This window comes from Lagopus leucura, unplaced genomic scaffold (assembly GCF_019238085.1).
Source record: "Lagopus leucura isolate 7727_CA_CO unplaced genomic scaffold, USGS_WTPT01 Super-Scaffold_100047, whole genome shotgun sequence".
Lineage (NCBI taxonomy): Eukaryota > Metazoa > Chordata > Aves > Galliformes > Phasianidae > Lagopus > Lagopus leucura.
In genome coordinates, this window is record NW_024962293.1 from 340,123 (window position 1) to 367,197 (window position 27,075).

A 27,075-nucleotide genomic window follows, 5' to 3' on the forward strand; every position below is an offset into this window, starting at 1 on the left:
AATACTGCAACTATAAGCAGCACTGAAGCCATGGTGAAATACCTTCCGTATGCCATAAAGACCCCAGAGCACACCTTCAACACACCCTGTACCACCAGGATTCCTGTAGGTCCCTCCACAGCTATTTTCATTTCCAAAAATTGTAGAGCAGTTCCCATCCAGGCTTAAATCTGGATGTAAACTTCCCTCCCCTCCTCCTTTCACCACTTCCAGCTCCCTCATTCGCCATCTGAACAATGGATACTTCAGAAAAAAGCAGTTTTCGCAGAAATATTTTTGGAAAGTGCACTTTATATCATGCGGTGCAACGCAATTCTGAATGTATTGTTTTTTATGAAGGTACTTCAAGATCATTTAAGAGCCTATAATCAACAACAAGGCTTTACTTAAATAATACAAAAAGCCCTTACATGCATATATTTCTTGCTTCAGAAAGCGAAGTCGCACACGAATACAAGACCTGACTTGCACAACGCACACACTCCCAGCTCGGTGCAGCAGAGCTGGCCGGCCCGCAGTCACCGGGCCTCAGCTCCTCAGCAGCGGCTTTGGAAGGATGCCTTCCCCATTTGCTGCTTTGTGCTCCCCCGACCGAGGGCAGTTTTAACCCAAACACCACTGATCACTGGTTTTCAAGCGAAACCCTGTCCCCAGGCTTCCCCTACCGACAAAACAAGGCCCAATGCTCCAGGTTTTTCCAGCTGCCTTCACTTGGACTTTTAATACTTGTAAAAAGGAACTTTCGCACCCTCACAACCACCAAAACCAGGCTGATTAAAAACAGCTTCCTACCATATGCCTCCGAGGCACACCCCACAATACAAGCCTGTATATGTTAAATAACTCCAGAACAGCCCCTCACCCCACCCCAGAAACCGTGCCAGGAGGAAACTTAAGCTGATCTCAGGCTAAGGTTGGGTCCAGAAATGAAAGGTAACGGTATGAATGAGATCACTGTGCTGTGATTTGATTCCAGGGCAAGCCTGTGGCGGGAACACTGTGCTAGGGAGTAGGGAGGAACGCGGTGCAGTCCTTGTTAAAAGATGACAAAAATGACATGGGAAAAGAAGCAGCAATTAAACATTCAGGCAACTATATACTCCTTAGCTTGTTCCCCTTCTACTCCTCCTCTCCCTAACTGCCCAAATTTTTGTGGGCCAAAGCAATGAGAGATTCAGAGCTGACTAACGATCCTGTTTGTTGCAAAACACTACCGACCTATTGCTTCAGATACGGGTATACAATCTCTTCTCTACAACTTAAAACAAATTTGTTTCCTTGTTATATATAACTCTACTTATGAATTAGTGTTTAAAACAAGAACTGAATTAATCAGATGTCAAATGTCAGACATTTCTGAATAATTCATGTATTATTGGAAGCAGAATGAAGGTAAATGGCATTGTTCAGCCAGGGAAAACCAAACCCCACAGTATTAGGGTTATCAGGAGTGGTGGATGTGAGAACTGCGGACGCAATCTGTGCTTCCTGGCTTCCAATGCTACAAAGCTGCTTCTGTGACTTACCTGAAGAAATTTCTGTCTTTCCTGACATTTAAAATAGTTTTAACCATGCATGACTCTCAAAGACTGCCACCTTAAAGAATCGAACTCCCAGGCACACCATCAAGTTCTGTATCTTTTACAGTTATTTTGGTAGGAGCCACGGACAAAAAAACCCACATTTTTTTATTTTAAATAAGGAGTGAAAAAGGTTATATCCAATGATAAAAAAATAACAAATTCTGTTTCCATGATCTTTACTATAACTAAAGCCAGCAAGCTGGAATAATGAGAACTCCAACATGGCTGATTGTTACTAACCCTCCTAAACTTCCTCCACGTGAAACATCCACAGTCTAAATACATTTTTGTTATGCCTGCTTTCTGAAGGGTACAAAAAGTCTATGGCTACAAACAAGGTCGATGATTTTCTGTTGTAAAATGTTTCCAACTCTAGACTAAGGTCACTGACCAAGTCCGCATACAGCAGAAGATGCCAACACAACAGTATCACATGCTGCTTTACTCTGTAATTGAACTTGGAGGGAAGCCTTAAATTTAATAATGAATAAAAAAAAATACAACAAAACAGTCTGGTATGGCACAGAACAAATCACTCGTACAGGTTTGAAAATAGTTCATACTAACTTAGACTAAGAAAACTGCTTAGGCACAATCTTTTAGGCAGAAATCAGTATGAATGTTTCTGAACATAATTACAGAGTGCCTCCCGTGAAAATAATTTCTTTGAATGTCCCTCAACATCACTGAGTTGCTTCAATTTCAGATTTCATTTTTAATATGACAAAAACTCAAACTGTAGTTCTCTGCCCCACTGAAGGCTGCTCTAAGCAATTAAGACAGGTGAACCCAATGGGATATCCTTTCATTGTGTTTCAACAAATTATTTATATGAACCTTGTCCTTATGGTCTTTAGCTCCCTCCAGGGCCATCGGATCAGTAGAACTGCATTCAGCTGCTGAAGACCATCACATACACATAATTTAAAAATTATTGTGACAAAATTAGTGCCATCAGGATTTTCAGTAAACATCACTAACAATAAAATTACAGGTTCTTTTTCTAACAAATTAATTTTACACAAAATATGGAGCTTGAATCGTTTGGATTCTTCACAGAATCACAGATTTGTAAGGTTGTAAGGGACCATAAAACATTCAAAATTCAAAAAAGTGGGAGAACTTCACAGTGTGTGAAATGACTTCACAGTATGAGACACAGGCATACACGATTCAGATGCTGCAAGATCTAATACACTCATACCCCACGCTGGTTTTCCCATTTGAAGAAATGGAGACATCTGCAAAAAAGACAAATCAAATCACAGCACCTACGTTTTTCTGCTCGTGTGCATGCTAGTGTATCACTACAGCTGTACTACTCAGCCTAAGCACTGAAAATGCAGAACCAGGCACTTCCCCAACTGGTTTCTAAAAATAGGCATCACCATTTTCAACAGAAATTTTAGAAGAGGAGGTAGGGGAGATGATTTGATCTTACATGACAGAAAAGGAATCCTGCTCCCAGGAACGAGCTTCCGCAGGAACCAGGGAAGCAGTTGTAAGGCAGAGGATGAATATGGGCCCCAGATGAGCCCAGAACAATAGGAGGGCCAGCAATTGCTCTGCTTTGAGTGTGGTGAGAGGGACGACTTTACTGCCTTACTCAAATATACTTGCACAAAGGTCTTCAGAGAAATAGTTCGCTTATATTTAATGTACGAGAATATAAACCCCAAAATTCTGCCTACTTAAGCACCATCACAACCGAGTGATTTTTGCTCTATATTTTAGGTTCTTATGCAAAAATGCCGTAATTTTGACAGTTATCTTGCTCATTGAAAGCTCACCTCTTTCATCTCTTTGATGCCAGCATCACACGTGAGGATTGCTCCAGGCACTCCTGGCTGGTATGGCAGGCATCCTCTTCACAGAGCTACCTGTCAATACCTGCTCTGAGCTGCCAGTTTAAGCAATTCACAGCAGCTCACATTTCAGTTTTTCCTTTTTCTCAGGGGCAAGTCTTCCTTTTTTTTTTTTTTTTTTTTTTTTTTTTAAATACATTCTTCTTTTTCAAACTTGGGAAAAACAACTCCAGGCCTCTGTAAAAGGAGGCAGGCAGACAAACTGGCATCAAGCATTACGGCATCTGTAAAGAGCTCACCTCTCAGTAGCAAAGGGAGCTGGAATATAAAGTTGCTCCTCTTTCTTCTTGGAAACACTCGATCGTGGAATTTAATACCACGCATACGTTTAAAAATTCATTTTAAAATGAGCAACTGATACAGAACTGCAACAGCAATTTCATACTTTTAACTTTGAACACTACAGGCTACTGTGAAAACCATTCCCTGCAAGCATTTTTGTTCCTGCATTCTTCAGCCACACAATAAAATGAAGAAGTCAGATTTGAGTGGTTGTCTCTCACTGGTACACATTGCATTCAGGCAGATAAAAGGAACAAGAAATCAAACTGGAAGCCAAATTTAAAGAAAAACAATAACGACGGAGATACCACTTCTGTGGGAAAGCCATTCACAGGGAGCGACCACATTTCTGAAGAACTTCAGCTCCCATTTATTTTCACATAAATTTAACACATCAAACAAAAAGAACCCTCAGTCATCCTGCTTCATAATTCCATTCTGCTTAGATGTTCAGAGTCTTTTTTCACTACTTGTAAAAGAAAAACCAAATACGGACCCTTCAGCTTCGCTCACCGATACACTGTTTGTGGTAACATCAGCACACAGACATTGATTATGGAATATTTCCCCAGTCTACATTTAAATATTTATTGTTCAAATTAAGTGGACATCTCACAGAATATCCTGGCTTTAAAAAGGCTCCGGAGCTGCCTGACATGATACACCACTAGAGAATGATACGAATAAAATGTTGCGGCCCTTCTCCCTTCTCTTCCCACAGACCTGCTAACTTAACTTATCCTAAAGCAGAATTGTAATTAAAAATATATGAACTCCTTCAAATCTCATCTCCCCAAACCACAGGATAACTACAAGACCGTACGAATGACATTAAAGCTCTACACATTGAAATGTCTGTAAAGCACAAAGCAGAATATTCCTTATTTTTACAAAATGTATTTTAACACTTTCAAATGTTTTTTAACGTTTTAACATGAACTTCTCCATACCATGTGCTTTTCAGACTAAGGGAGCAGAGAATGCAGAATTGAAGTGTGTGCAGGGAAACTAAAAGCCCCGAAATGCCACAGCCTTAGCCTATTTTCTCCCTTAGCCAAAAGCCATGTCTGCTGGTTTTGGCACTGAGAGGATTTCTATTGTAGTTTACAGACTGCTCATGTCTCAGGAGCTGCAAAAAGCAGAACAAAGATAGGACTGGAGTTAAGCGTGTGGAGATGGGGGTGCACACGTGCAAAAAAAGCTGCTGGGTGAGCGCTCAGGGAAAAGGAGGTGAAGGGAAAATCTGGATGGACTTAAAAAATACCTTCTTTTCCAAGTAAATTAAGACAATGTTATAATGAGGAACTGATAACACAGTTGCTTCAGGTAAAGTTTGTTCTTTTAAACTAGCTTTATTGAATCTAGTTATTACAGCTGTATAAAGCTGCTTTAATTACCTAAATGATTACTAAACATATTACTCATAGAACATAACTATTTAAGCATTACAACTCTAAAAACCATCAATAGCAGAACAATTACCTTTATCTAGAAACAGAACCTTACAGTGAGGAGAACATGAAAGGCTGAGCAGGTGCTAAAGGTGCTGGTTTGGTGACACCTGTGAACCGCAGCTGCAGTCTCAGCAGCCAAATGGAATCCTCTTGGACAGGCTTCAAGGGGACCAAGGAATCAGAAAGGACCAGGCTCTGAGTTTTTACATCCTCCTCCTCTGAAGTTGTTCTCTGCAAATTCAGGTATTGCAGGAACAAAATTCATCCTCCCGTGCTCTGTGGTATACCATACAAAATTCTGCTAAATTACTGCCAATCTCCCAGCGTCAGCCACTCTTTTCTCATGAAGTGGGAGCAATGGGGAGGGGGAGGATTTGAGCCACTCTGGTCATGAATCAATACAAAACAGTGCTGTGAAAGCTACCTATGCACGCAGTGTGAAACAAACACATCGAAGAGGTGGAAAATAATTTCATCTCAGCAAGCATTAGTTCTGAAACTCCAACGATGCTGCGCATGCTGACATCATTAACTACTTTATTACAATGGAAAGAAAGCCTCACAAAGCTCTGAACAACAACTCACTTCAGCACCGTGGCTGGGCGGTCGCCCTTCCCCACCTCAGCCCTGCCACCGGGGCAGCAGCAACCTGGGGAGAGGAAGGCCAAGCTGCAGGCCCACGCTGGGCATCCATGTTCCACACAACTGCTCATCCCAGATCCCACAGGACAGCTTAAAGCCATTTCAGTAGAGAACGCGCACGTACCTTGGCGATCGCTCTGTCTGCAGAGGGCAGTGTCTCATGTTTGCATTTTAAATGGCTGAAATCTTAAACCTAAATTATTTATTACCAGATTAAAAATTTTCTCTTCTACATGAAAGGAACATTTATCAAGGGAAGAAGTGAACAAAAGCAGACGCTAAAAACCATCGGCTAAATTGTTGCAGAGGGAGAGAAGAGAAGGGACTAAGAAGGTATTTCTCTTCCCCACATGGAGAGTGTGTTCCCACATCAACATACATGGGGGCTGGGAACCCAGCTGGGGCTTTGGCTGTGCACAATGATCAACTATTATTTTGCATAAAAGACATTCAAACAAGTATCCTCTTACAGTGAGGATTATTGATCTTATTGCAAGGAAGCACTAAAAGACTTTGCAGTCTTGGCTCAAATATCTGCCCAAAGTTTAGAGGGCATCTTACACTTAAAACCTGCAAATCAGTCAATAAATATGCAATTCAAAACTGCACTAGGAAGCACTGGCACATAGTAGTGTACTGAAATGATCACGACAGCTATAGGCTGTGCTGGCTCACCTACAGCTCTGATACCTGCAAGTAGATGCTATGCAACTTGAAATGCAGAGGACAATTGCAGGATTTCCATTTGTTCTGCATTACTATAATTAGAGTTCCGGCTCACGGCTCACACTAAGAACAGCAGCAAGGACTGGGAAGTGGAAGAGACTGAAATCAGGTGGGGCAGAAAGGGAGAAAGTCTAGAGAGAAAGCTTACTGTTTCTGGAGAAAAATACGTGTGTTCTTACGTGACTTAGGCGGTATCATCTGCTTACCCATGGTCACAATGTTTAGACACCGTGTCTGTGTGAAATGCAGCTTTTATCACACCGCAGCATTGTAACTCCACTTCCTCTACCCAGCAGCGAATTGCTACATTCACCACAAGAAAGGGTACCTAAGTGCAGCAACTGATACGTCATACAATAGCTAATAACATGCAACTACTAAAAATAGCCATTTCCTTTTCTTTCTTCTATATTTTTCAGCAAGACATTTTTGCCATGTCCTGAACACTGGCTGCCCTGTGCTGATTGTTATGGCCAGAACTAGTGGCAGGTGCAGAGCTCCTCCCTTACTCTGTGCCACCAAGTTTAGACTCTACAGCTTCAGCCTGTAAAACTATAGCTACCTTCTTCGTATGAACGCACAGGAAGGCCGAGGAGCAGAATGCCAACAAGCAGATGAGAAAATGTAGAAAGATTGTGGCACTGATAAGTCACGCTAGAATTTACAGTGCATCTAAACACAGCTTCTAAGAGAACACATCTGGAGTACTTCTGCAGACAAGCATCTCATGCACTTAACAAGATTCCCTCCTTTGATTGAGTCTACTTCAACTACAGAGACCTATGTTTTATTAACACACCTGAAGATTTTCTATTTCTCTATTTAAGACAATAGAATGGGCAGGGAGAGGGGGGAGGGGAGGGAGAGAAGGTTGATAACATTGACACTGGGGTCACTAACTTTCTTGATTGTGACTCCCAACACCAAGCCTTTATAAACAGGAGAAAAACAACCATCCCAACCCCAAAGTGTTCTGCAGCACAGCTCCCTCCTGTTACCTACCTTACTTTTTCTAAGTGCAAGTTACACACATTTAGTGGAGTTACAGTCAAAGAGCATCCCAAGGAAGAGAAAAAATAATCAGCAGCTGACATGATGACAGAAGAATGACATTTTTCTAATGCATGGTTGATTTCCAGGAAGAAACTGTTCAGGGAAAATGTTTAAGTACAGACACATCTGTGTCTAACTCCAGACCATTTCAGTTTCCTGCACATCCAACATTACACCATGGATGTTAGGAACACATGTGAAACAACTCAGATTTTAGAACATACACTGTTTAAATAAGGATACCAGAACCTTATTTGCCCTGTAATCCATGCATGTATAAAACCAGCAAGCGCTTGTATAGATTTGGATAATTACAGAGTTCTGTTTCAAAAAAAAACAAAGTTTCATACAATATAAACAGAGTAATCGCCACTTTATCTCACAATCTACACTGTGATTTTCATTACATACAACAAAGGAACTACTCATGAGAACCAAACGAAGAGGGTAAACTGCACCCCTCGCAATAACAGCCACAACCCTGTTCCGTTACTGTTTGTTTTTAAAGGTATTTGTTGAATTATTACAAACAACTCCTGCAGTCTGATGAAAGAACAAAAACGTACTGGGTGCAGCACAAATCTTTCATTTGTCTTGAGGGAAATCAGTTTCATACTCTTTACCAACACACGACTTTATCAGAAAACCAGAGCGCACAGGTTTGGAATAATTAGCAGGACCTTCTTAATCAGCCCAGAAAAAAGCTCTGAGGGAAACAAACACATTTCACATCATTAGGAGCTGAAATGGAAGTACAGTACCAGCCCCTGCTCACAACCGCAGAAATCCTACCTATTTTTAGTTCACAATTCCAATAAGAAAACAGCTGGGAGTCCAATAAAAATATCTTGGTGACAAATTTAATGGACTGAACGCTAAAGTTACTATTTTAAAATAAAGTTCCTAATTATCTTTCAAAACAAGAAGCAATTAAGCAGTGGTGGAGCCACAGCTTCACAAGAATCTGGTAAGGCTTGGCTCCAATCAGACTGAAACTGGGAAATGGTTCAACACCTTTCTGATCCTATGAACTGGTTGAGGGCCAGGATTCTATTTTTAGGGTGGGTTTTTATATATTTATTTACTTATTTTAATGAAAGCCATTCTGCTCTGACCCATCCAGCCCTGCTGTGCCCTGTTCTTCCCTGCCTGTCCCCAGTCACCCTCCCTACAAGCAAGGGACGCTCCTCGCAGCCACACTTAGCATCCCACATAGAACAGGAGAAAGCTGGGAGGAAAACACAGCTCATGGTACAGCTTTGGTACCCAAAGAGAGCTTGGGAAAATGAGAAATGCTCTTTGCTAACAAAATGAATGGATCCTAGAGTAGCTCAGCTCCATGGAACACAGGTGGACAGTGAAGCACTCCAGAGGCAATGGCCAAGGGTCAAGGATCTTGCCCAGCAAAGCCCTCTAAAAGGGAATCCACAACATGGAGCATATGGATATTTGTAAATTTTCAGAATGAATCACAATAAAATCAATTACAACCTGACACATTCTTCTCTCATCTGACATGTTCTTCTCCAAAACTCTCTAAATAGGTCTCTGAACAGCACAACATTTTAAATACTGGATCCCTTCATAAAACACTGTGATAATAACAAACACATTATACCTGTCATCTTATGTAAGACACAAGACCACCCCCCGCTCCATCCACACAGCACATCCTAGTTTCAAAGCAAATCTCCATCTAGCAGGATTCTAGTGTCAGCCCATTTGGGAACGTATCATCCACGCTGCTAAGACAGAAAGAAAGAATCTCCAGGTTTGTCCTCTCACACCTTCAGCAAAACCATTTAAACGTACCAAAGACTCTTGATGATACCACAATATTTCATCATTATCATAACAGCCTGAACAATAACATCCTTCACTCATTTGATTTCATTTAATACTTCACACTCTTCAAAATCATCCAAGGATTCACTGATAGGAGCTTCTATATTCTTCCTCAAGAAGAAAAACTGCACCAATTAACAAATGGGGAAATTCAGCTGCATCAAGTCTGCTCTCTGGTAACAGAGCACATGGATGCTAAAGCAGCTGGGCTCGGAGGAAGAGGTGAGTGGTGAAGTGCTCCAGTAGCTGTGGTGGGCAGAGGCCATTAAGGGCAAAGCCAGGAAAAGAGCTGAGACTTACTGCCTTAACTGCAACACCTATTCATCACAGCGCACATTGTGAGAGCAAATGAAAAGATCACCAGACAACAACAGTCAGCAGACTCAACAGGATAAAGCTCAGCTCACTGTGGAGGCTCTGTGTGAGGAACAAACACCGAAGACAAACATCCAAGCTCTTTACCAAGAGAAGAGTTCACCTCCCAGATGTGAGGCTTACAAGGAGCCTAACTCTTTCTGACAGTCACTGATCTCAGAAGATAAATAAGCATAACTCAGCTTAGATGTCTTAATAGCAGATGTGGACAGTGCAATCCAGACACGGTCTTCAGCAACTTTTTGAGCACTGCCTGCATTGGCAATATATTAACAAAGCAGTGAATACTATTCACATGGAAATCTCTATTTTCATTTATTTACAAAAATCACCTGGGTCTAAGCAGGTTTTGTTGTTTTTATTACAAAGACACAAATCTCTCCCTCAGGCCCACACAAAGCCATGCCCCCTCCTGCCCCAGCTGCTTGTTGTGCTGGAGCTTTAGTTTATGAACATACTTTGGGGGAAGGGGAACCCTGCAGAGTATCCAAGGCACTTCAGGGCCTTCACAGAAAATCTACTGGGCAGCCAGTTAGGTTTCTAGTGTAAATGACTGTCCAGATACTGAAAACCCCTCACTTGCATAATGAATGCACTGTAATTCAGCCTCATCTGCAGATACCCTTCTTGAAGACTTCGTTGGTGTATTATGACACAAATATCATTCTTTGGTAATTATATTTAAGTATAGCTGACTTTAACATGTTTCAGATACAAAAATCAATGTATAGCATGTAGCAGGGTAATCAGTTCAAAAGCAGCGTTTTAAATCTCAAAACCTATCAGTGAGAGCCTGCCTACAAAATTGCTCTTAGTCCCACTTGAAATCAGTCAGGGATTTCTTGGAGTTCATTTAGGACTCAGTCACATACTGTAAGAAATACTTCATAAGATTTAAAAGAAATTTGATTTAGTTTGCAGCACAGGCAGTGCAATCATCAGCACTATAACAAATAACACTGTGGTTTTTCAAACTCAGCTTCAGTTTGATAAACTCATTCACCTAACACAAGCTTAATTCACGTTCTCACTCTCCGACAGCCCCTTTTGCAGTAAAGGCTTTACAACCACATTCTCTGCATGCAAGCACACGGCCTCAATAAACTTCTCAGCCCGCTGCTACCTTTCTACCCAATGCAACGCAGGCACCGTCTAGCAAAGATAATAAATTCAGCAACACCTGCAAATGCAGGCAGGCACTCCGACAAAAGAAGTTTAAATTAAAAACCACAGAGAAGGAACAGCTTCAGCATGTTATGGGAACCCTTGTGCTCAATGAGAGGGAAGCAGAGACCGTGTCAGTCAGCAGCACCGAGCACCCCCTCACTGGTGCCACAGGGACAAACCTGCAGTGTTTCAGCCCAAGGAATAATGGAGAATCAAACCAGGTGCTTTCACATTGGACCAACCAATGGACTGGCCTAATTTCAAACTTGTAGCACAAATTTTCTCCTGCCTCCTATCTCTAGGAACACTGTTACTTTTAATTTCTTTTTTTCCTAAGCAAGTCTTAACTCAGGTCTTACAATACTGTTCAGGTCAATCTAAAGCAGTATTCTCTTCTCATCTTGAAGTATTCCTTTTCTGCAGCAACACAGCCCAAGCTCCTGCCTCTCCAGCCTGCTGCAGCCATCCCCTCAATGCCCGGCACAGCCCTGGAAGAGTCTCCTTCCAGACCCCTGTTCTGCACAAAGCTGGGCAGTGGAAGCCTGGGGTGAGGAGGTCCTCAAGAAGCAATAATGACAGTTTTAGAACTCACTTGGAGTGGCTGCTGTGATTTTTCACCACTACAGCAATCCTGTATGACTCCTAATAGAATAAAGGTTGCTTGTTCTGTTTTTTAATATAGCTACTCAAATTTTATAGTAAAACAACCACGTTTTCAAAATTACAGATTAAAACTTCAGGAGATACAAAAATGTAACACACCTGAATTCACAACTGCCTTACAGAGTTCACAGATATACAACTCTTCCTCTCGTCATGGCTTCTTACCCTAAGTAATTCATTCTAGCATCAACACTGACTGCTATATGCCCTCATGTTTGCTTCCAAAAAGCCCAAGATTTTGTTTTCTTTGCTTAAACTTTGCTTTCTACCTATGATCATAGAAGATAATAGAGGATATTTACTACATTGCTGGCAACTTTTATTCAAATACAATATTAAAATTCATGCTGAAGAAGTTTTAGAAATAAACCAAAGCAAATGCATTCCCCATCTGAGTAAACACTGCCACTGAAAGAAACAGCCGTTGTATGGACAAGCGCTCCATTTGCAGGTGAAAGACGATGCAGAACACAGTGGAAATGGGAGCTCATTTCTCAAAATCAGGTACCCAAGAACAGGTGAAGTATGATTAATCCTCAGCTCTTGCAGGCATCAGCAAGAGATACATTTAAAGAGCAAAGCAGGACTATCTGGATGCAGGACTGGGTCAAGAAAGTGTGGACAAGTTCTGGGCTGGCTGTCCCATGCCGGATCCGGGTCAGGCCTTGCCATCCCTCAGCTGAAGGCTAAACCTAAAACCTGAAGACATGGAAAGGAAGCTGTTGTCTTCAGAAAGGACCAGAAAGGGATCGATGCACCAACAGAGGTGTAGGACAATAGAGAAACAGAAGTGGCAGATGCATGAATGGGCTGGGTGTGAGGGGCTAAAAGCAGTGATGAAGATGGAGGCTGAAATCAGGCTCCTGGAGCAGAGTTAAACATGTTCAGAGTAATTCAGAACAATGTGGTGGGCTTCACACACACACCTCAAAAGCCTGTGACGTGACTTCTTCAATCACTCACATTTGGGGCATCTAAAGCTCTTTCTGCCATTATAGATCATTAATGTCAACATATGCATTATTAGTGTTCCTAATTCTAAACACTCATTCAAGCTACTCCACAACACCTTCTGTTTTATCTGTCTTCATACTGTGATGTAATTTGTTTCAGAGACAGAGAAGTTTATTTGGGGTTGAGTGTAGGTTGAAATTGTGAATTTATGATTAGCTGTGACAACAGTGGGAATGTGTTGGATTCATAATCCATTTATTGGCTAAATTTAGGTAATCCTGTCTTCAGTGCACTTGCCAGCAGACACATTCCTGCTACAAACAGTCAGCAAGAATGGGCAGATGGTTGGAGTAGTTAGGTATAAATCAACTTAAATATTCAGACTCCTTTTCTTGGTACTGACTTTGCTAAAGCCATACAAACTCAGGAGTTACTGTGCTTCCCATCATACTCAGCAATCTCTTTCTGCACCAAATATCCCAGTGGACTGTGGAAAAAGTATAGCCCGGGCTGTATTTTCTTCTACCTGAATTTAACTTTGTTTAGAACAGGGACCCTGCTTCAATGGAGTCAGTGCTCTGGAACAGTGGGTTTTACAAGTAAGAGCAAGAATGAGGAATTAGGGTCTATTCGTTGGCTCGCAAAAGAATTCACGTAGTGGGAGACAAGCTCATCAGCTTTAGACCAGTGAAAGGGGACGTGGATATTATTCTTCATGAAAAAAAATCTTTAAAAGTGTAACTGCTAGTGTCCATGGGAAGCTCATACGTGCCAGGGAAATCACTGTCCTGTTGAACAGGAGTACTCAGACACAGCCCTCGGAGCTGGAGATGAGGGGAATGGCTCTGACAAAAAGCATTGAGTGGAAAGAAAGCAAAAAGTAATAAATAGGAATAAGAACCCAGACTAACAGTACCACAGATAAATCAGCCACTATTTAAAAAGGTGAGACTTTCAGCAAACACATTTTACTGCACGTTCTCTGAAAGGAACTTTGTTGTGAAGTGAAACCAACGTGGAAGAAAATCATTAAGTACTCAGATCGGGACTCTTAATTGCTCTTACAAGTCAGCAAATCCTGAAGCAAAACACACCATAAATCTTAATAAAAACATAAAAAATTTACAACCCCTATCAAATCAGATATTAAGAAAACAGGACGTCCACATCTGCTGATCCTTCAGGAGCGCTGCACAGCAGTCAGCTAATAGCTGCACTCGCCCCCTTTCTTTGATAAGTATTTTAAAAACAAACATCTTAAAAAATACTTCTCATAAAGCTCTTCTGGAGCAGCCTGGCACAGTTTCAAGCTATCAGAGTGGCTCTGCTGGTGCTGAAGTTCAAGAAATACAACTCCCTGCACTTCTACCAGCAGCCTGCCCACGTTTCCTCTGTCCATGAAATGGCAGACGGCAGGAGAAAGCACAGCGAGGCTTTCCAGCAGGAAATAGCGTGAGAATAGGCTCCCAACTGCTACTTCCAGCCCTTCCTGATAGTGCAGGGTGTGAAACGGGTTGCAAATGCTGTCTCTCACATTATTTCCTTTTCCACTCTGGCCAAAACCAGGAAGCGTCAGCTGGGAGAAACGAAGTGAAAGCAGTGTAAAATGAAGTGAGAAATCGAACTGGGGGCCAATGAACCATGCCAAGCCAAGGCTAGATAAAGCAAAAAATCAAGTATTTGTGGGTACAGCCTAATAGCAGGAAGACTAGAAAGGAGCCCTTGGAGGCTTTACATATCCGAGCTTTGCTTGCAATTCGCTGCAAACAGTGCTAATCAAAAGGCTACTGACATCAAAGCAGTCTTCTGGACATCCACAGATGCTGCACCAGGCAGCACAGGACTGTGCTGGCATCCTTCAAGCCCCCATACCACCAACAGCCCATTGGTATGGGAGAGATCCTGCTTATTCCAACTGTGGAGTATTTGTGAGGCCTTAAGAACAAAGATCCTCAAATGAAAACAGAGGTTGAAATATAGCAAGGACAGCACTTCAAAATGCTCATGTTTGTTTATACTTGACAGAAGGCATAGATCTGACATGCAGGTTTTGGCACAGTGGAAATGACTCTTAGATTCTTAATATTAAGTAATATACTCCGAATAACATTGAAATCCTGCTCCTGCAGAAAAGAAACATGAAGGACGGTTCATCACTTATTACCATTTGGAGTTTTCTGCATTCTAGACACTTCTGTGTTCTTCTGTTTATTATTAGTCAGGAGGAGTATCACATGGCAGCTTCAGTAAAAACATTTGTTCTCTTCTATACACATCCCCAAAACATGCAAGAGCAACGAAATCTGGTCTCCTCTTAGATGCTGCTTCCTCTCACAGTTAATATATATATTCCCCACAGAGAGAAACCTCCAAGAGCACACTGCTCTAGAAGCAGAATTGAAACTAATTACTTAGTAAGTTGAGCTAAGAAAAGGGAAACAGCCTCCTTTCCTTTCTCTCGGGACCATACAGTGTGCCCAGGCAGGAAGTACAGTAAAGCTCATGACGAGCAGAGGCAGCTCTTCTTCAAAACGAATCAAGTTCCTCAGGAGTGACGTTTTCACTAAGCCAGTAAACTTGAGAATAAAGGGTGGGAAACCAAAAGGGCTCTCCAACAGATGGGGCTGCTGCTCAGGTCTCCCAGCTTTACACCCATGATGATCACAGCTGCACTCAAGCAGCCGGGCCGCTATCTGTGGCTGTCCTACAGCTTTCAGTGTGAGCCACTTCAGGCAGGACCTTGAGGGAGCAACAGAAGGTGCAGACAATGCTACCGCTGACTTCTTGTGGGGAAACACTGAAAAGCTGTAGTAAGGCATCGTGAAGAGCTGTAGTTACTGCTGAGGAGCAGGTAAAAAATGCCACTGCTAAACTCTTCATAATTACATCAGTGTTACGGAGATAGAACACATTATGTTGGGAATTATCTTCATTTCCACTTCTCTGCTGAAGGACAAGCAGCCAGAAGTGACTTTTTTCCCCTGCTTTCATCTAAGAGAATTCCTGACTTAATCAACTTGTTCCCTGTGTTAAATGACTCCACAACAAGACAGGCTTTGCACTAAGAAATCACACTTCAATATTAAATAAAAGAAATAAATAGATAAAATTACAAAGAGCAATAAAAAGAAACACTGTTTAGAATTTTAAAACGGTTCTCCAGACTAAGAATCCTTTAACATTTAATGATTTAATCAACCTTTAAGAGCAAGAAAGGAATTTTTGGAAGCTGACTGATTTTGAAAGAGAAAAGACATTTTTTGGTTTTCCATGCTTTGCTTGTTTTAAACAGGCACCTTGGTAAGAAGAAAACCTGAGGACAAAGGACTCCAAAGGAGGTGACAAACTCCAACCCCCCACTTTCTCTCTTACCTCCTATTAGCTCTAATGACAGCAGTTTGCACACTCAAATTAAAAGCCTGCCTTCGATAAATCTCAGCAACATTTCATATTTTGCCTCTGCTGCGTTTTTTTACAGTGTGCTCCCTGGGTTCATTTCCCAGTATCAATCACACCGGATTTTACTGGAAGCAATTTTTGCCAGGTCTCTTGAAAATTTAATGTGATAAAAACAAGCACAGAATTTTAAAGCATTTCACCTCCGAGCAAACATTTAGCAAACATTACAACACTGTTCATAACAGAACATGCAACACAAGACACCACCAGTGCGAGACCAGAAGTGCCAGAATGGGCACGACCTACCAACAGAAACAAAAAGGAAGGTCCTTCTGCTTCCTTCCAAGGAAGCAATGCCATACAGTTTACAACCAAACTGAATAAATCGATAATCATGACAGTTATTTAGAAGATGACAGCAATGGTATCTTAGGGGGAAAAAAAAAAAAAAAGTATCGTCAGCAATGTACAACATTTAATTTTGGTTCTATGGACCCACGATGTAACATCCAATGTTCCACTAGATGGAGCAGGATGGTAAAACCATCCCAAAGGCCATTCCCCTCGCTGACCCATGAAAAAGTCAGTGTCCAGCAATCAAAAATGGCAGCAATTCCAGCTTTCTTCAGTACATTCAGAAAAGACCAAAATTTGATCTTCTAAAAATAGAGCAACACAACAAAACCTTGGTGCTTAGCAATACTTCTCTTCCAGTGCCAGAAGATGACTGTGAAAAAAACACTAGCCAGAAACACTAAGAGATAACCAAACACTGACAGAAACAAAGCAATCTGTTTCCTTTTTCTGACAGCTTTACACTATAAAGACAAAACTTAGTGGATAGTTGACAGAAAACAAAGATCTTGTAATATTTTTTCATTTAGTAGCAAATGAGCTTGCAAGGAGATCCATGCCAAATGATCAAACATTAGTCACCTACTGGAAAAGACATTGCTACACATCAAACAAATTCACACTAGAAACAATGGCAAAACTTCAAAGGGCCTTTGAAAGACCTGGAGCTGAGCAAGTCATAGAAAAATTATCTTCCTGGTATCTTCAAACAGAGCTAATTGTTGATTCACCTCTAAGGCTACCTACCGAAACAAAAAATGAACCTTACAAATTTTATTTCACTAAATGTTCCTTATGAGAGTCAGTAGCAGACAAACCACAGTCCTCCTTCATCATGAGAAATGAGGAAGCTTCTATTTCCTTGACCATTACAACTTATTTCCATATCTCCAAAAGAAACAGAGTGTAAGCTAATAAAGAGCAGTCTTAACAATTAATTTTCTAAATTTAACTCCTGCAGTTCTTGAGTTGCATCATGAAAATATCAGGAATTGTCACAATTATCACAAACATACTGCTATTAAAAAACAAATCTGAACCATACTGTACTGCTGTATGTAGTAAATAATGGCAAACTTGTAGCAGTCTCTCTCAGGACAATATTAATTACCACAGTGGTGGAATCAACAGAAAGGAATGGATCATTCTCAGATATGTGCTCCAAGGTACACAAGCAGAAGTCTTGGTGACCGATCACAGGCTGTTGCCTATGAATGTTGCTGCCATTTTTGTTTTCAGATAAAGAAACTGCATCAAAAGCAAAAGCTTTTGTACATTGTACTTCCCAAGTCATTAAAATTTGCTGTAGGATCTAAAGTTGACTGTCACGTGGTGTAAATGGGAAATCTGGTGTCAGCCTATGTCAAGGTACTGGCAAGGTTGTCAACGTAGACATTACTGTTGAAGTGAACACCAGCTAGACAGATCTCTGGAAATGGAAATAACTCTCTGAATGGCTAATTAGCAGGAATTTACTCCACGACACCCAATCCTTATTTTCCAAAGTAGAACAGTAAGCATCAGGATAATCCAAGGGACTTTAAAACCAACTGTATCTCACAGTCCATATATAGCAGAACAGAGCAATACTTACTACTGTGCACAATCAATCAGCTGATATTCATTAGATCTCTCATAGCAGGCTTTCACACCGTCGTCTTGCCAAAGTGTTTTTGTGTGTTCATAAAACTCCTGAAGGAGAAAAAACATTATCAGGAAAAAAAAGGTTATACGTGAGGAGAATCAGCAATGATAACGTATCTTTACCACTTAAAAATGGGAACTGGTAGCATTCTAACACACATAAAAATGCATTAAACGCCTTGTAGACGACTGCAAGTTCCACTGGCTTTCTTAGCTCCTCAGATTTAGAAGAACTGCCTATCAATCATTCTCACTAAGTCCAACTGTATTTTGAAGCCTTGGAAGAAGGGTCAGCTTTTTATTAATGACAACTCTATTGGCATTTTTAGTAACCCCTATCATTTGGTAACAGTTGCTCTTCAGCTCCTGGCTCCACTGGATATTGTGTTTCTTTGGCTGTCAGCACTGCTTTCTTCTGCAGTGAAACACTGTGTCTCAGTAATTCCAACACAAATGCAGAAAACGATCGTTAGGTTTTACACTATTCTGTGTTTTCCACCTTAGTGGGGCTCTCTGGGGACCACACAGACATTTGAGTGGCACTGCTTCTATCAGATTTGCTCCCTTGCAGCACAACTGCAGAAAAAAGCTACAGAAAAAACTCATTGATACAAAGCTGTAAGGTTAGTGCTATTAAAATACAAATTATACGCTTAAAAATTATAAACAAACTATAAATTGGGTCGTACTTTCATTGCTACTGAATGCACACAAATAATAGTAAGTGCACATTATTATTAAACAATAATCTCCATAGTAATCTTTTCTTCAGTTTCTTTAAAAGACAGGAGAAAGTCCATATACGGAATTAAGTGAATCTTTTTGGTCTGCTCCATGCTTTTATGAACTGCTCAAGAACAAAAGATCAGCTGAATTTCTTTCATATGTGCACAAATTTTTACTTGATTGCAAGTATCAAGAGACTGTAAAAATATGTGCTGTTAAAGGAATTAAAAGGGAAATTGAAATATTAATTCCTATCCCCAGTTCTCCCACTTCTAAAATTACATTTATTGGAAGCTTTTGAAAGTTTCCTAGTTTTTGGTAGTTTGGGAGGCCTTCAATCTTTGGCTGTATCACAGTATAATGAGGGAAATACCTTTCCTAAGCAAAAATCAGTAGGAAGAGAAAGTGAGGGAGAGGGAATTGTTTGGAATCTCACATATTTAAACCAAAGCCAATTTGAGCCCAGAATCATCTGTATTCCAGGCTCGCTCTTACACACCCTTTACCAATGGCCAAGACCAGCAGCCACTCTGAGCATTACTGCTGAGGTTGACATCACAAAACAGGCACAAACGCAACACAAAAACGTTCAGATCTTTTACTGGAGAGCTGGAACATCTGACAACCTTGAACTGCCACAAAAATGAGGCTCACAAGTCCTTATTTGCTTCTGGTTTTCACTACAGCTACGATATTCCGGAAGAGAACTAGAATAAAGCAATGATTCCAAACAGCTTATCAACTCTGTCATAACTCATGGAAAAAAATATTTGGAGTAGTTTCTGCAATCAGACTCTTAAGCGGGATGAAAAGTAAATCCAGTTCCTGGTCCTACCATAAACACGTTGATAATAAAAAGTCTGGGATTTAGTTTAACAGAACTGTTATACAGTTCCACAAGGTCCTCCTTGTGCTGTAAGGACAGTTTTGAACTTCCCACAAGAATGTGGATTACAATAATCAGTGTTTCTGCCCTGTTAGGCCACATCAGTAATAAAATCCTCAGTACTGCCCTCATGTCTGCCCCGCGAATCCGAGCCACAACCAGCGGCACTCAGACAGTCCTCTGAATATGGCAGTCCTCTGTTAAGCGTTCATGCGGGCTGGGAAAAGAATTCAAGTCCACATTCTTTGAACTTCACATTTGCATTTCAAAACAGAGATCTACAGAAAGTAACAGGCAACACATTATACCAAGAAGCAATATTATTATTATTTTATTTCTAACTGAAGTACATGGCTTGTGACAGCCAAGTAAGAGATGCCTTGTTAAGCAACCTTCTGTCTTTAGGCCTCACTAAAAATATCTTCACATAATTAGGGACCGCTGCTGACGAGAAAACTCACCAATGAGAAGCTGGAATCAGACATACAGAGTTCAACTTGTTATATAAAAGTTCTTGCTTTATACTTTTATACTAGAATGAGTGATTTTGGAATCAGGACGCACTAGCTAGTCACAAAAACAAAACAAAAAACCCAACCAAACAAAAAAGGCCCAAAGCAGATTCCCTGCCCCCCTCCTTCACTCTCCCTCAAAAAGAAAAGCACACCTACACTAACCACAATTCTGAAATAATATTTAAGAAAAAGAATAACATAAGAAACCCTCAACATCCCATCTGAGTCATGGAATGTTGCCTAGGGGTGCTCTCAGGGAAGATGAGCAAAACCACAAGATTTGTTAAGTATTTAGGTGGAAAAAGGGCTTCAGAGGCGACCAGAAAAATCAAGTGAGTAACAAGGTTTTGGGTTTCTTTTTTTGAGTTAAGGAGGTCTAATTTGTATGAGTTCTCTAAAAATAATGAGTTAGGAAACAAATTAACCAAAAATTGCAGGCAAATTTCCTGAAAAGAAATAACCAGAAAACTAGTCCTTACATGTCTGCTTCTTGTTTCCTCAGCACTGATTCATTTGCTGGCACGTTCTAATACAGACTCTACAGCAACATCAACATACGTTTCTTTTGGGCTAATAATGGAACTCCTAATAAAAGAGCTAAAATAAACAAGTAATGCTAAATAACATTTTGGTTTGAGACAATATTCCACAATAAATGGGATTTAAACATTAGGTTGAAAACAATCCACAGTATTTGACAAGTACGGCCCTATTATCCATTCTTGCCCCACTTGTATTTAAAACAACAACAAAAAATACCCATTCGAATTACATTATTTGCCATTTAAAAATGCTGTAGTTACATAATACACACCCAAGATCCTGTTTAAACTATAGCTGAAGCTGTGTAAAGCAACAAGAGTCAACACAACCAACGACAGACAGCATGGCATCACCAACCAAAGCGAGAAGCAAATTCTTGCAAAGGCTTTACACTCTTGGAAGTGCTGATATCACCCTAAAGAGGGAAAGGTCCTTGTATAGAGCACGTGGGGAAAGTTATGCTAACGTAACACAAATCTGAACAGCACAAGCAGGGCTTGAGATTGAACATGTTCAAACCAGGCAGGGGCACAGTTAGAATTCTGGGCACAAGCCCTAACGCTACCAGGTACAAAAAACGGTCTGGGAAACCTTCCCTGAAGCATGAAGGATGATTTGCTGATTGTATGAAACCTTGTATCTTGCTACAGCTTAAATAACACCATAAAGCTTCAACATTTGTACGTGAAAAGAAACGTGTTCAAGTGTTAATGTTTTATTTCGTAGAGGACACCTTCTCCACCTTCTGAAAGTTTCCCCATAGAGTGAACCAAAAGGTAACATTTGTGAGCTGCCCACATTCATTGACAGGAATACAATCAGACCTCTGGAGGGAAAAAAATCAGTGGAAATTGCCTTGTAAAACAGATGCTTGGAAAGCAGCACTTTGCTCCAGGAAGATCACACTAACACAGCCCTGATGTAGAAAAAGGGCAATGCACAGCCTGACCAAGTTAAAATCCTCCTTGTGTTAGGAAACTTCAATGCATTAAATGAATGGCAGCAGGTGATGAGTGGTTTTTAAAAGTCAACCAGAGAAAGCGTTAAAGAACTCAAACATTGTGAGTATTTGGGGTTGTTAAAAAAAATAACCCTCAAGAGATAAACTCCAGGCCTGGGAAAAAACAAGGAACCAAGATTCATTTTTGAGAGATATTCTAAAAGGACGAAATATTAGCAGAAAATGAAAGAGAAAAACTGGACATACTGTCTACATGGTTTTGTTCCCTCCAAATATATAAATGCTCAAGAGACTTTTAAAAAATGTTTATGAAGCAATGTTTTATAGGCATTAGGATGTTGGCAGGGAAAAGCATTGGCACAGTTAATTGCAACTGCGACACCATGTCCACAGGAACCTTAGCATGGGTATGCAACACTACCTTTTCTTTGTAAAATACAGGGTGGATCTGTCAGCAGAATAGCTTATTTACTGCCTTCGGTAAAATCAATGCCAGTGAGAAAACCCTACCTACTAAAAGGTGTGTGCAACCATTACACAACGCTGTGGTTAAAACTGGGATTCAGTTCCTGGGCAAAGTTCAGTGTCCCATGAAGTTACTCATTTCATAATAAGAGTTTTAAATATGTCATCCACTTAAAACCTTATGATTAAAGGTCAAACTAAATCAGCTTCTAAATGTAAAACTGTATCTTGGACGTTTGCTTTACTTTCAGGACAGTTGGGTTGTTCTCCATTCCCTAATGAACTGTATTAAAGCAACACAAGGTCACAAGGACAGAACAGCAGCATGCTGCATTCCACTGCAAACTGAACAGGTTGATTTTTGCCTTTCAAGATAGATAAACACACAACAAATTGATTTGTTTTTCATTGCTCATTGCTGAAAACAAGCAATTACGATTGACTGTAAGGCCACTCCGCCAAGGAAGCCAATGGTGTCCTGTCACTCTCCCTGCGTTCTACAGTGTGTTAAAAATGTGTCGAAGTGGACAGTTTAATAAGCCACTTGAGTAGGGAAACATCTGCATTCCTGCTGGTGTGAACAAGTGTTAATTACGGCTTGCTATTTTAGGGGAAATATGCCAATGGTATCACAAAGGAAATGCATACCTACAAACAGTTGAAGATATTCTCCAGTTGCTGGCACAAGTCCAGAGCTGGATACAGAACTCTTTGGGAGAGGCCGGAGTACTCAGCGCTTCCCATAACTGAGTCAGAAATATTTTCAGCAAGGACTCAGCCTTATTATCAATAGTTTTCCGTGTTTAGAAAGAAGAATGAAGCTGAAATGTTTGGGGTTTTTGCTTAAGTAATTTTCACGTTCCCCACAGAATCAAAAAAACCCAGGATGCGGCTAAAACCAACAATGTGAAGAGAACTTTATTCAAGAAATTCCTGTCAAGTCTGAAGCTTCATCTTTTCCCTCAGTTAAGAGTTTCAAAGGCCACACTATTTGACAAATGCATCAACACACAGTTTTATACCCATTCTGTACCAAAGTGCCTTTGGTTAAAAGGCCTCAATAGAGCATCACCACAAACCATGGACACTCCCTTTTATTTTTACTTGCACCAGAAGTGTAACGTGATGATCCCCACTAAGATATAATTCTTTCATAAAACCCCTATTCAAAATGCATCACTCTTCTTAGAGAGGAAGAACTCTTCTGGCATGAGCACTGAGATGGAAGCCCAGCAGATATGAACCCCCAATTTGTCAAGATTTCTCTGTAATTTTGATTACACATGGAAAGAAAGCAATTTGTTAATTAATTAAACCTACTGACGGTACAGAAGACTTTCATGCTATCTCTGCTCTCTCTTGGGGCAGCAGAGAGCTGTGGCAGAGGCCACCCAATCAGGAGCTGTTTTTGCAGATCTCTGGCTAGGAAGGAAGGTTTAATAAAATTCTGAAACAACTCCTTTGACCCTTAAATTAGCGTTTGGGGAATGTCTTTGATACTACATAATTTAGTTGCTTTTTATGTAATGAATATAAGTGCTTACTTAAAGCAAATAGTTGAACCAAATAGCCTTAACAGCTTATGGAACTGCTGAGAAACAACGACACTTCACATAATGAGGTGAGCATGGCACCACACTGCAACAGCCTCCAGGATGGAAACTAAAAGTCTGTTCTTGCCAGAAACTTCCACCAACAGAAATAGGTAGTTAAAATAGTTCCTTCCTATTCTAAGTTAAGACAAATCCCAAGAAAAGATCACCAATTATCACACAGTCTTTCTGAAGAATCAGCACCTGTGTTGGTGAAAGTATCAGAGACACCAAATACTGTCTAGGTGAACACCGAAGACATATCTGAGGATAACAGAAGCATTTCTTATTAGCTCCTACCATATATTAATATGCAATGAAACAAGCAAAACAAACACATGAAGAAATGTGATTTTGTAGAAGTTCATGCTTTCACTTGTGTCAAAGACAAGTCATTTCATTCATGTAAGTAGGAATGCACATGCATTACTGCAGTGTACAACTATGTACAATGTAGAACTTCTTGTGTAAGTTCTTGAGCTACACCCAGTATTTAGCATTTTTCCAGAAGGGTGCTGTAAGAACCACTGAAATCATTTCAACAACCCTGATGTTCCAAGAGTGCTACACTGAATGATAGTTCAGCACCGTGCTTTAAAAGGATTACTGGTTTTCCTTATATCCAACCTGAATTCCCCCCCTTCATCTCACATTACAGACAAATTGAAATTAATTTTATTTAGTTGTTTTTCCTGAACCCAAGAAAACACCTTTGGGAAGACAGAAATAAACTAAATATTTAGATCACAAGCAGGAAAAAGCTAACGTTACTCTCAGTTGGAGACTGTCCTACCAAAATGAAAAGGAAGAAAAGAAAACCTGGAAGGCTTCTTGTACTCTCCCAAAGGCAAGCTGAAAACCCTGACAACTTGCTGGTTTGCTGGAAGGTGGGACTCTACTGAAGACTCTACTGCAGTTTTGTTGTATGACCAAAATCACACCCACAGGGCAATGGGCACATTTGCTTTGGTGCCCAATCTTAATAGAGACCATTACAGAAGTAATTGTCAAGCTACAGCAACACCAAGCAGGCTCACAGGTGAAATTCTACTTCATCTACGCATACACCAATATTCTGTGACAGTGTCTTACTGTGATTAAAACCAGAAAATGCTTAAGAATTTCTATATTAAATTTATGCCTATTTCCTGTTTAATTCAGCTGACAACTCTTCTGTTTCAGCATAAATTGAATTAATCTGTTCTTGTTCCTCAAGACTGCTCTGAAGAAAACAAAGATGATGTATCAAGAGAAATTAAGTCATCATTTCTCCAAATGAATTTCTAAATGTGAACTTACAAACCTACAAGTATGGTATGGTGGGAACTGACTCAATAAAATACAAATTTGAAGAAAGCATTAGCATTTACTTTGAATGTTAATCAAATTAATTAATAATGAAGTAGAAGTGTATTTGTTATTTTTATTTTCTATACAATAAAAATGACTACACTACAGAAGAGATCTGCAAATAACGTCATCTGGAAGTCCTGGATTGTAGATTCTCCAAATTGAGGAAATACTGGATTTTAACTAAACTACATGAACACCTCAATCATAACACAGCAGAATTCAATGCGTGCTCCTTTAATTTTCCCAGTCAGTAACAACTTCACTTCATACTCAAAATGCGTTCTTGTTTGCGGCATTTTACAAGCTGAAGCATAAGAAATAAAAGCACCCCATTTTCACTGCCATTAGAAATAGCTGTTAAAGGCAATAAAATTCAGATTACTGAAGGAGAGAAGCGAGTTGTTTCTGCAGATGCTGCCACATTTAAGAGCTGTATCAGGTGTAGCTGGAAGAACTGCAGCACACAAACCAAGACACCAACCACAAGGTTAATTATTAAAGCCACTTTACCCTTCCATTTCATCTCACGTCTATTCACAGAAGTCAGAAGGGACACTTCTTTCTTTCTTTCTTTCAATACATGGGTACTCATAATTTAGGCTATATTTAAAATCAAGTACCAGAAAGAGCAAGTAAAGAATACTTCTGAGGATCTCCTATCACATCATTTTGCTGACGCTGTTTCTAGTACTCTCCAATCCTTTTCATTTACAATGTATATTTGCACATCCACCTTTTCTAACACTTTTGCACCTCAGGATGCTTAAATATATGTCCAGGATGTATTGTCAGTATTTTGTAAATGACAAGGCATACAAGACACTAATAAAAGCACACAAGACAAGTGAGGTGACTTGCTTCAAGTCATAAAACAAGTCTGGACGCTTCACTTGCTGGTAGCTACCAGAATTCCACAGAACGGTGTGCAGACACCCAAGGTAAACAGGCTCCAGCCTCGCTTCCCCAGCACAGCACAGCTACGCCCCCCAGAGAAAGTGCTTTGCCTGCTTCCTCACCTGTGTGCCAAAAGCACAGAGCCCCATGAGAAGTGTCTCCCATTAGAGGGGAACGTGTTCGTTGTTACCTCATTAAGTAGGTAATGCTGTCAAACCAAAAAAGTTCTCCACCTCTTCCATGATGTATTTTGATACAAATAACAAGATATCTATCATGATATGGATTGGGTTGGTTATCTGCAATTTTGCTTCCATAATTAAGGGAGGCTTTCGGCAGCAAACAGACCCCAGCTCACATCTTTCGTTCCTCCAACTGTATTTTCTTGTTTGTTTTTTTTTTGAAGACACTGCCATTAATGTTTCTACCCTTTCCTCTGCCCTGACTGCACATTAATGTATTACACAACTTGTATCACTTCACTCCTACTGAACAGTGCACGGGAGTAAAGCAGCCCTCAAAAACTGCTTCCAGGTAAAAATAACCTCCCCAGAATAGATGAGAGAAGGAGTAAGGGTTGCTGGGGTTATTTTTAACCTGGAGCAGTTCAATGCTCTGATTTACGTGGGGACCCGAGAAGGTTTTTCTGGCGCAAGGCAGAGCGGCACTCAGCGGTGCGGTGGGGAGAGGGCCGGGCTGGCTGTGGGCGGATGGGATGTGAGGGCAGCTTTGAGGCCGAGGCCGGTGTGTGGTAACGCCAGGCCTCAAAGACACCACTCAGAAACCATAATAAAACCATTCAGCAGTGCTGGCAGTGGCAGATCCAAAATAACTACAATGGAGTAGTGTAATAAAAAATAAACAGGGACCGAAAAACCTGCAGACAATTTCACCAACACCCTAAAAACTGTCCCATCTCTTCTGCAGATCCATTTCCCTGGGTCTAGAGAAGCATAAACCTCAGCAGTGCCACAGTTATTTCAGATTGCAACAGTGGATGTTCTGAACCTACTGCCAACTGCAGTTACTACAGTATTTTCAGGAGACACATCTCCCACAACTGAGTCTACGTTAATTAAGAAAAGCTGAACAGTACTTACAGCTGCCTATTTTGACTACTTTACGAAGAGACTA

General features: G+C 40.6%; 1 protein-coding gene across 3 annotated transcripts in view; it reads right to left on the reverse strand.

Moving 5' to 3' along the window:
* Positions 1-27,075, reverse strand: part of GNAS (GNAS complex locus) — a 132,383-nt gene that overhangs the window by 18,140 nt on the left and 87,168 nt on the right. For all 3 annotated transcript variants that reach the window (XM_042884863.1, XM_042884864.1, XM_042884861.1), the window contains one exon: positions 17,957-18,054. In XM_042884863.1, coding sequence (XP_042740797.1) covers positions 17,957-18,054 — 98 coding nt within the window. The remainder of the gene's footprint in view (positions 1-17,956; positions 18,055-27,075) is intronic.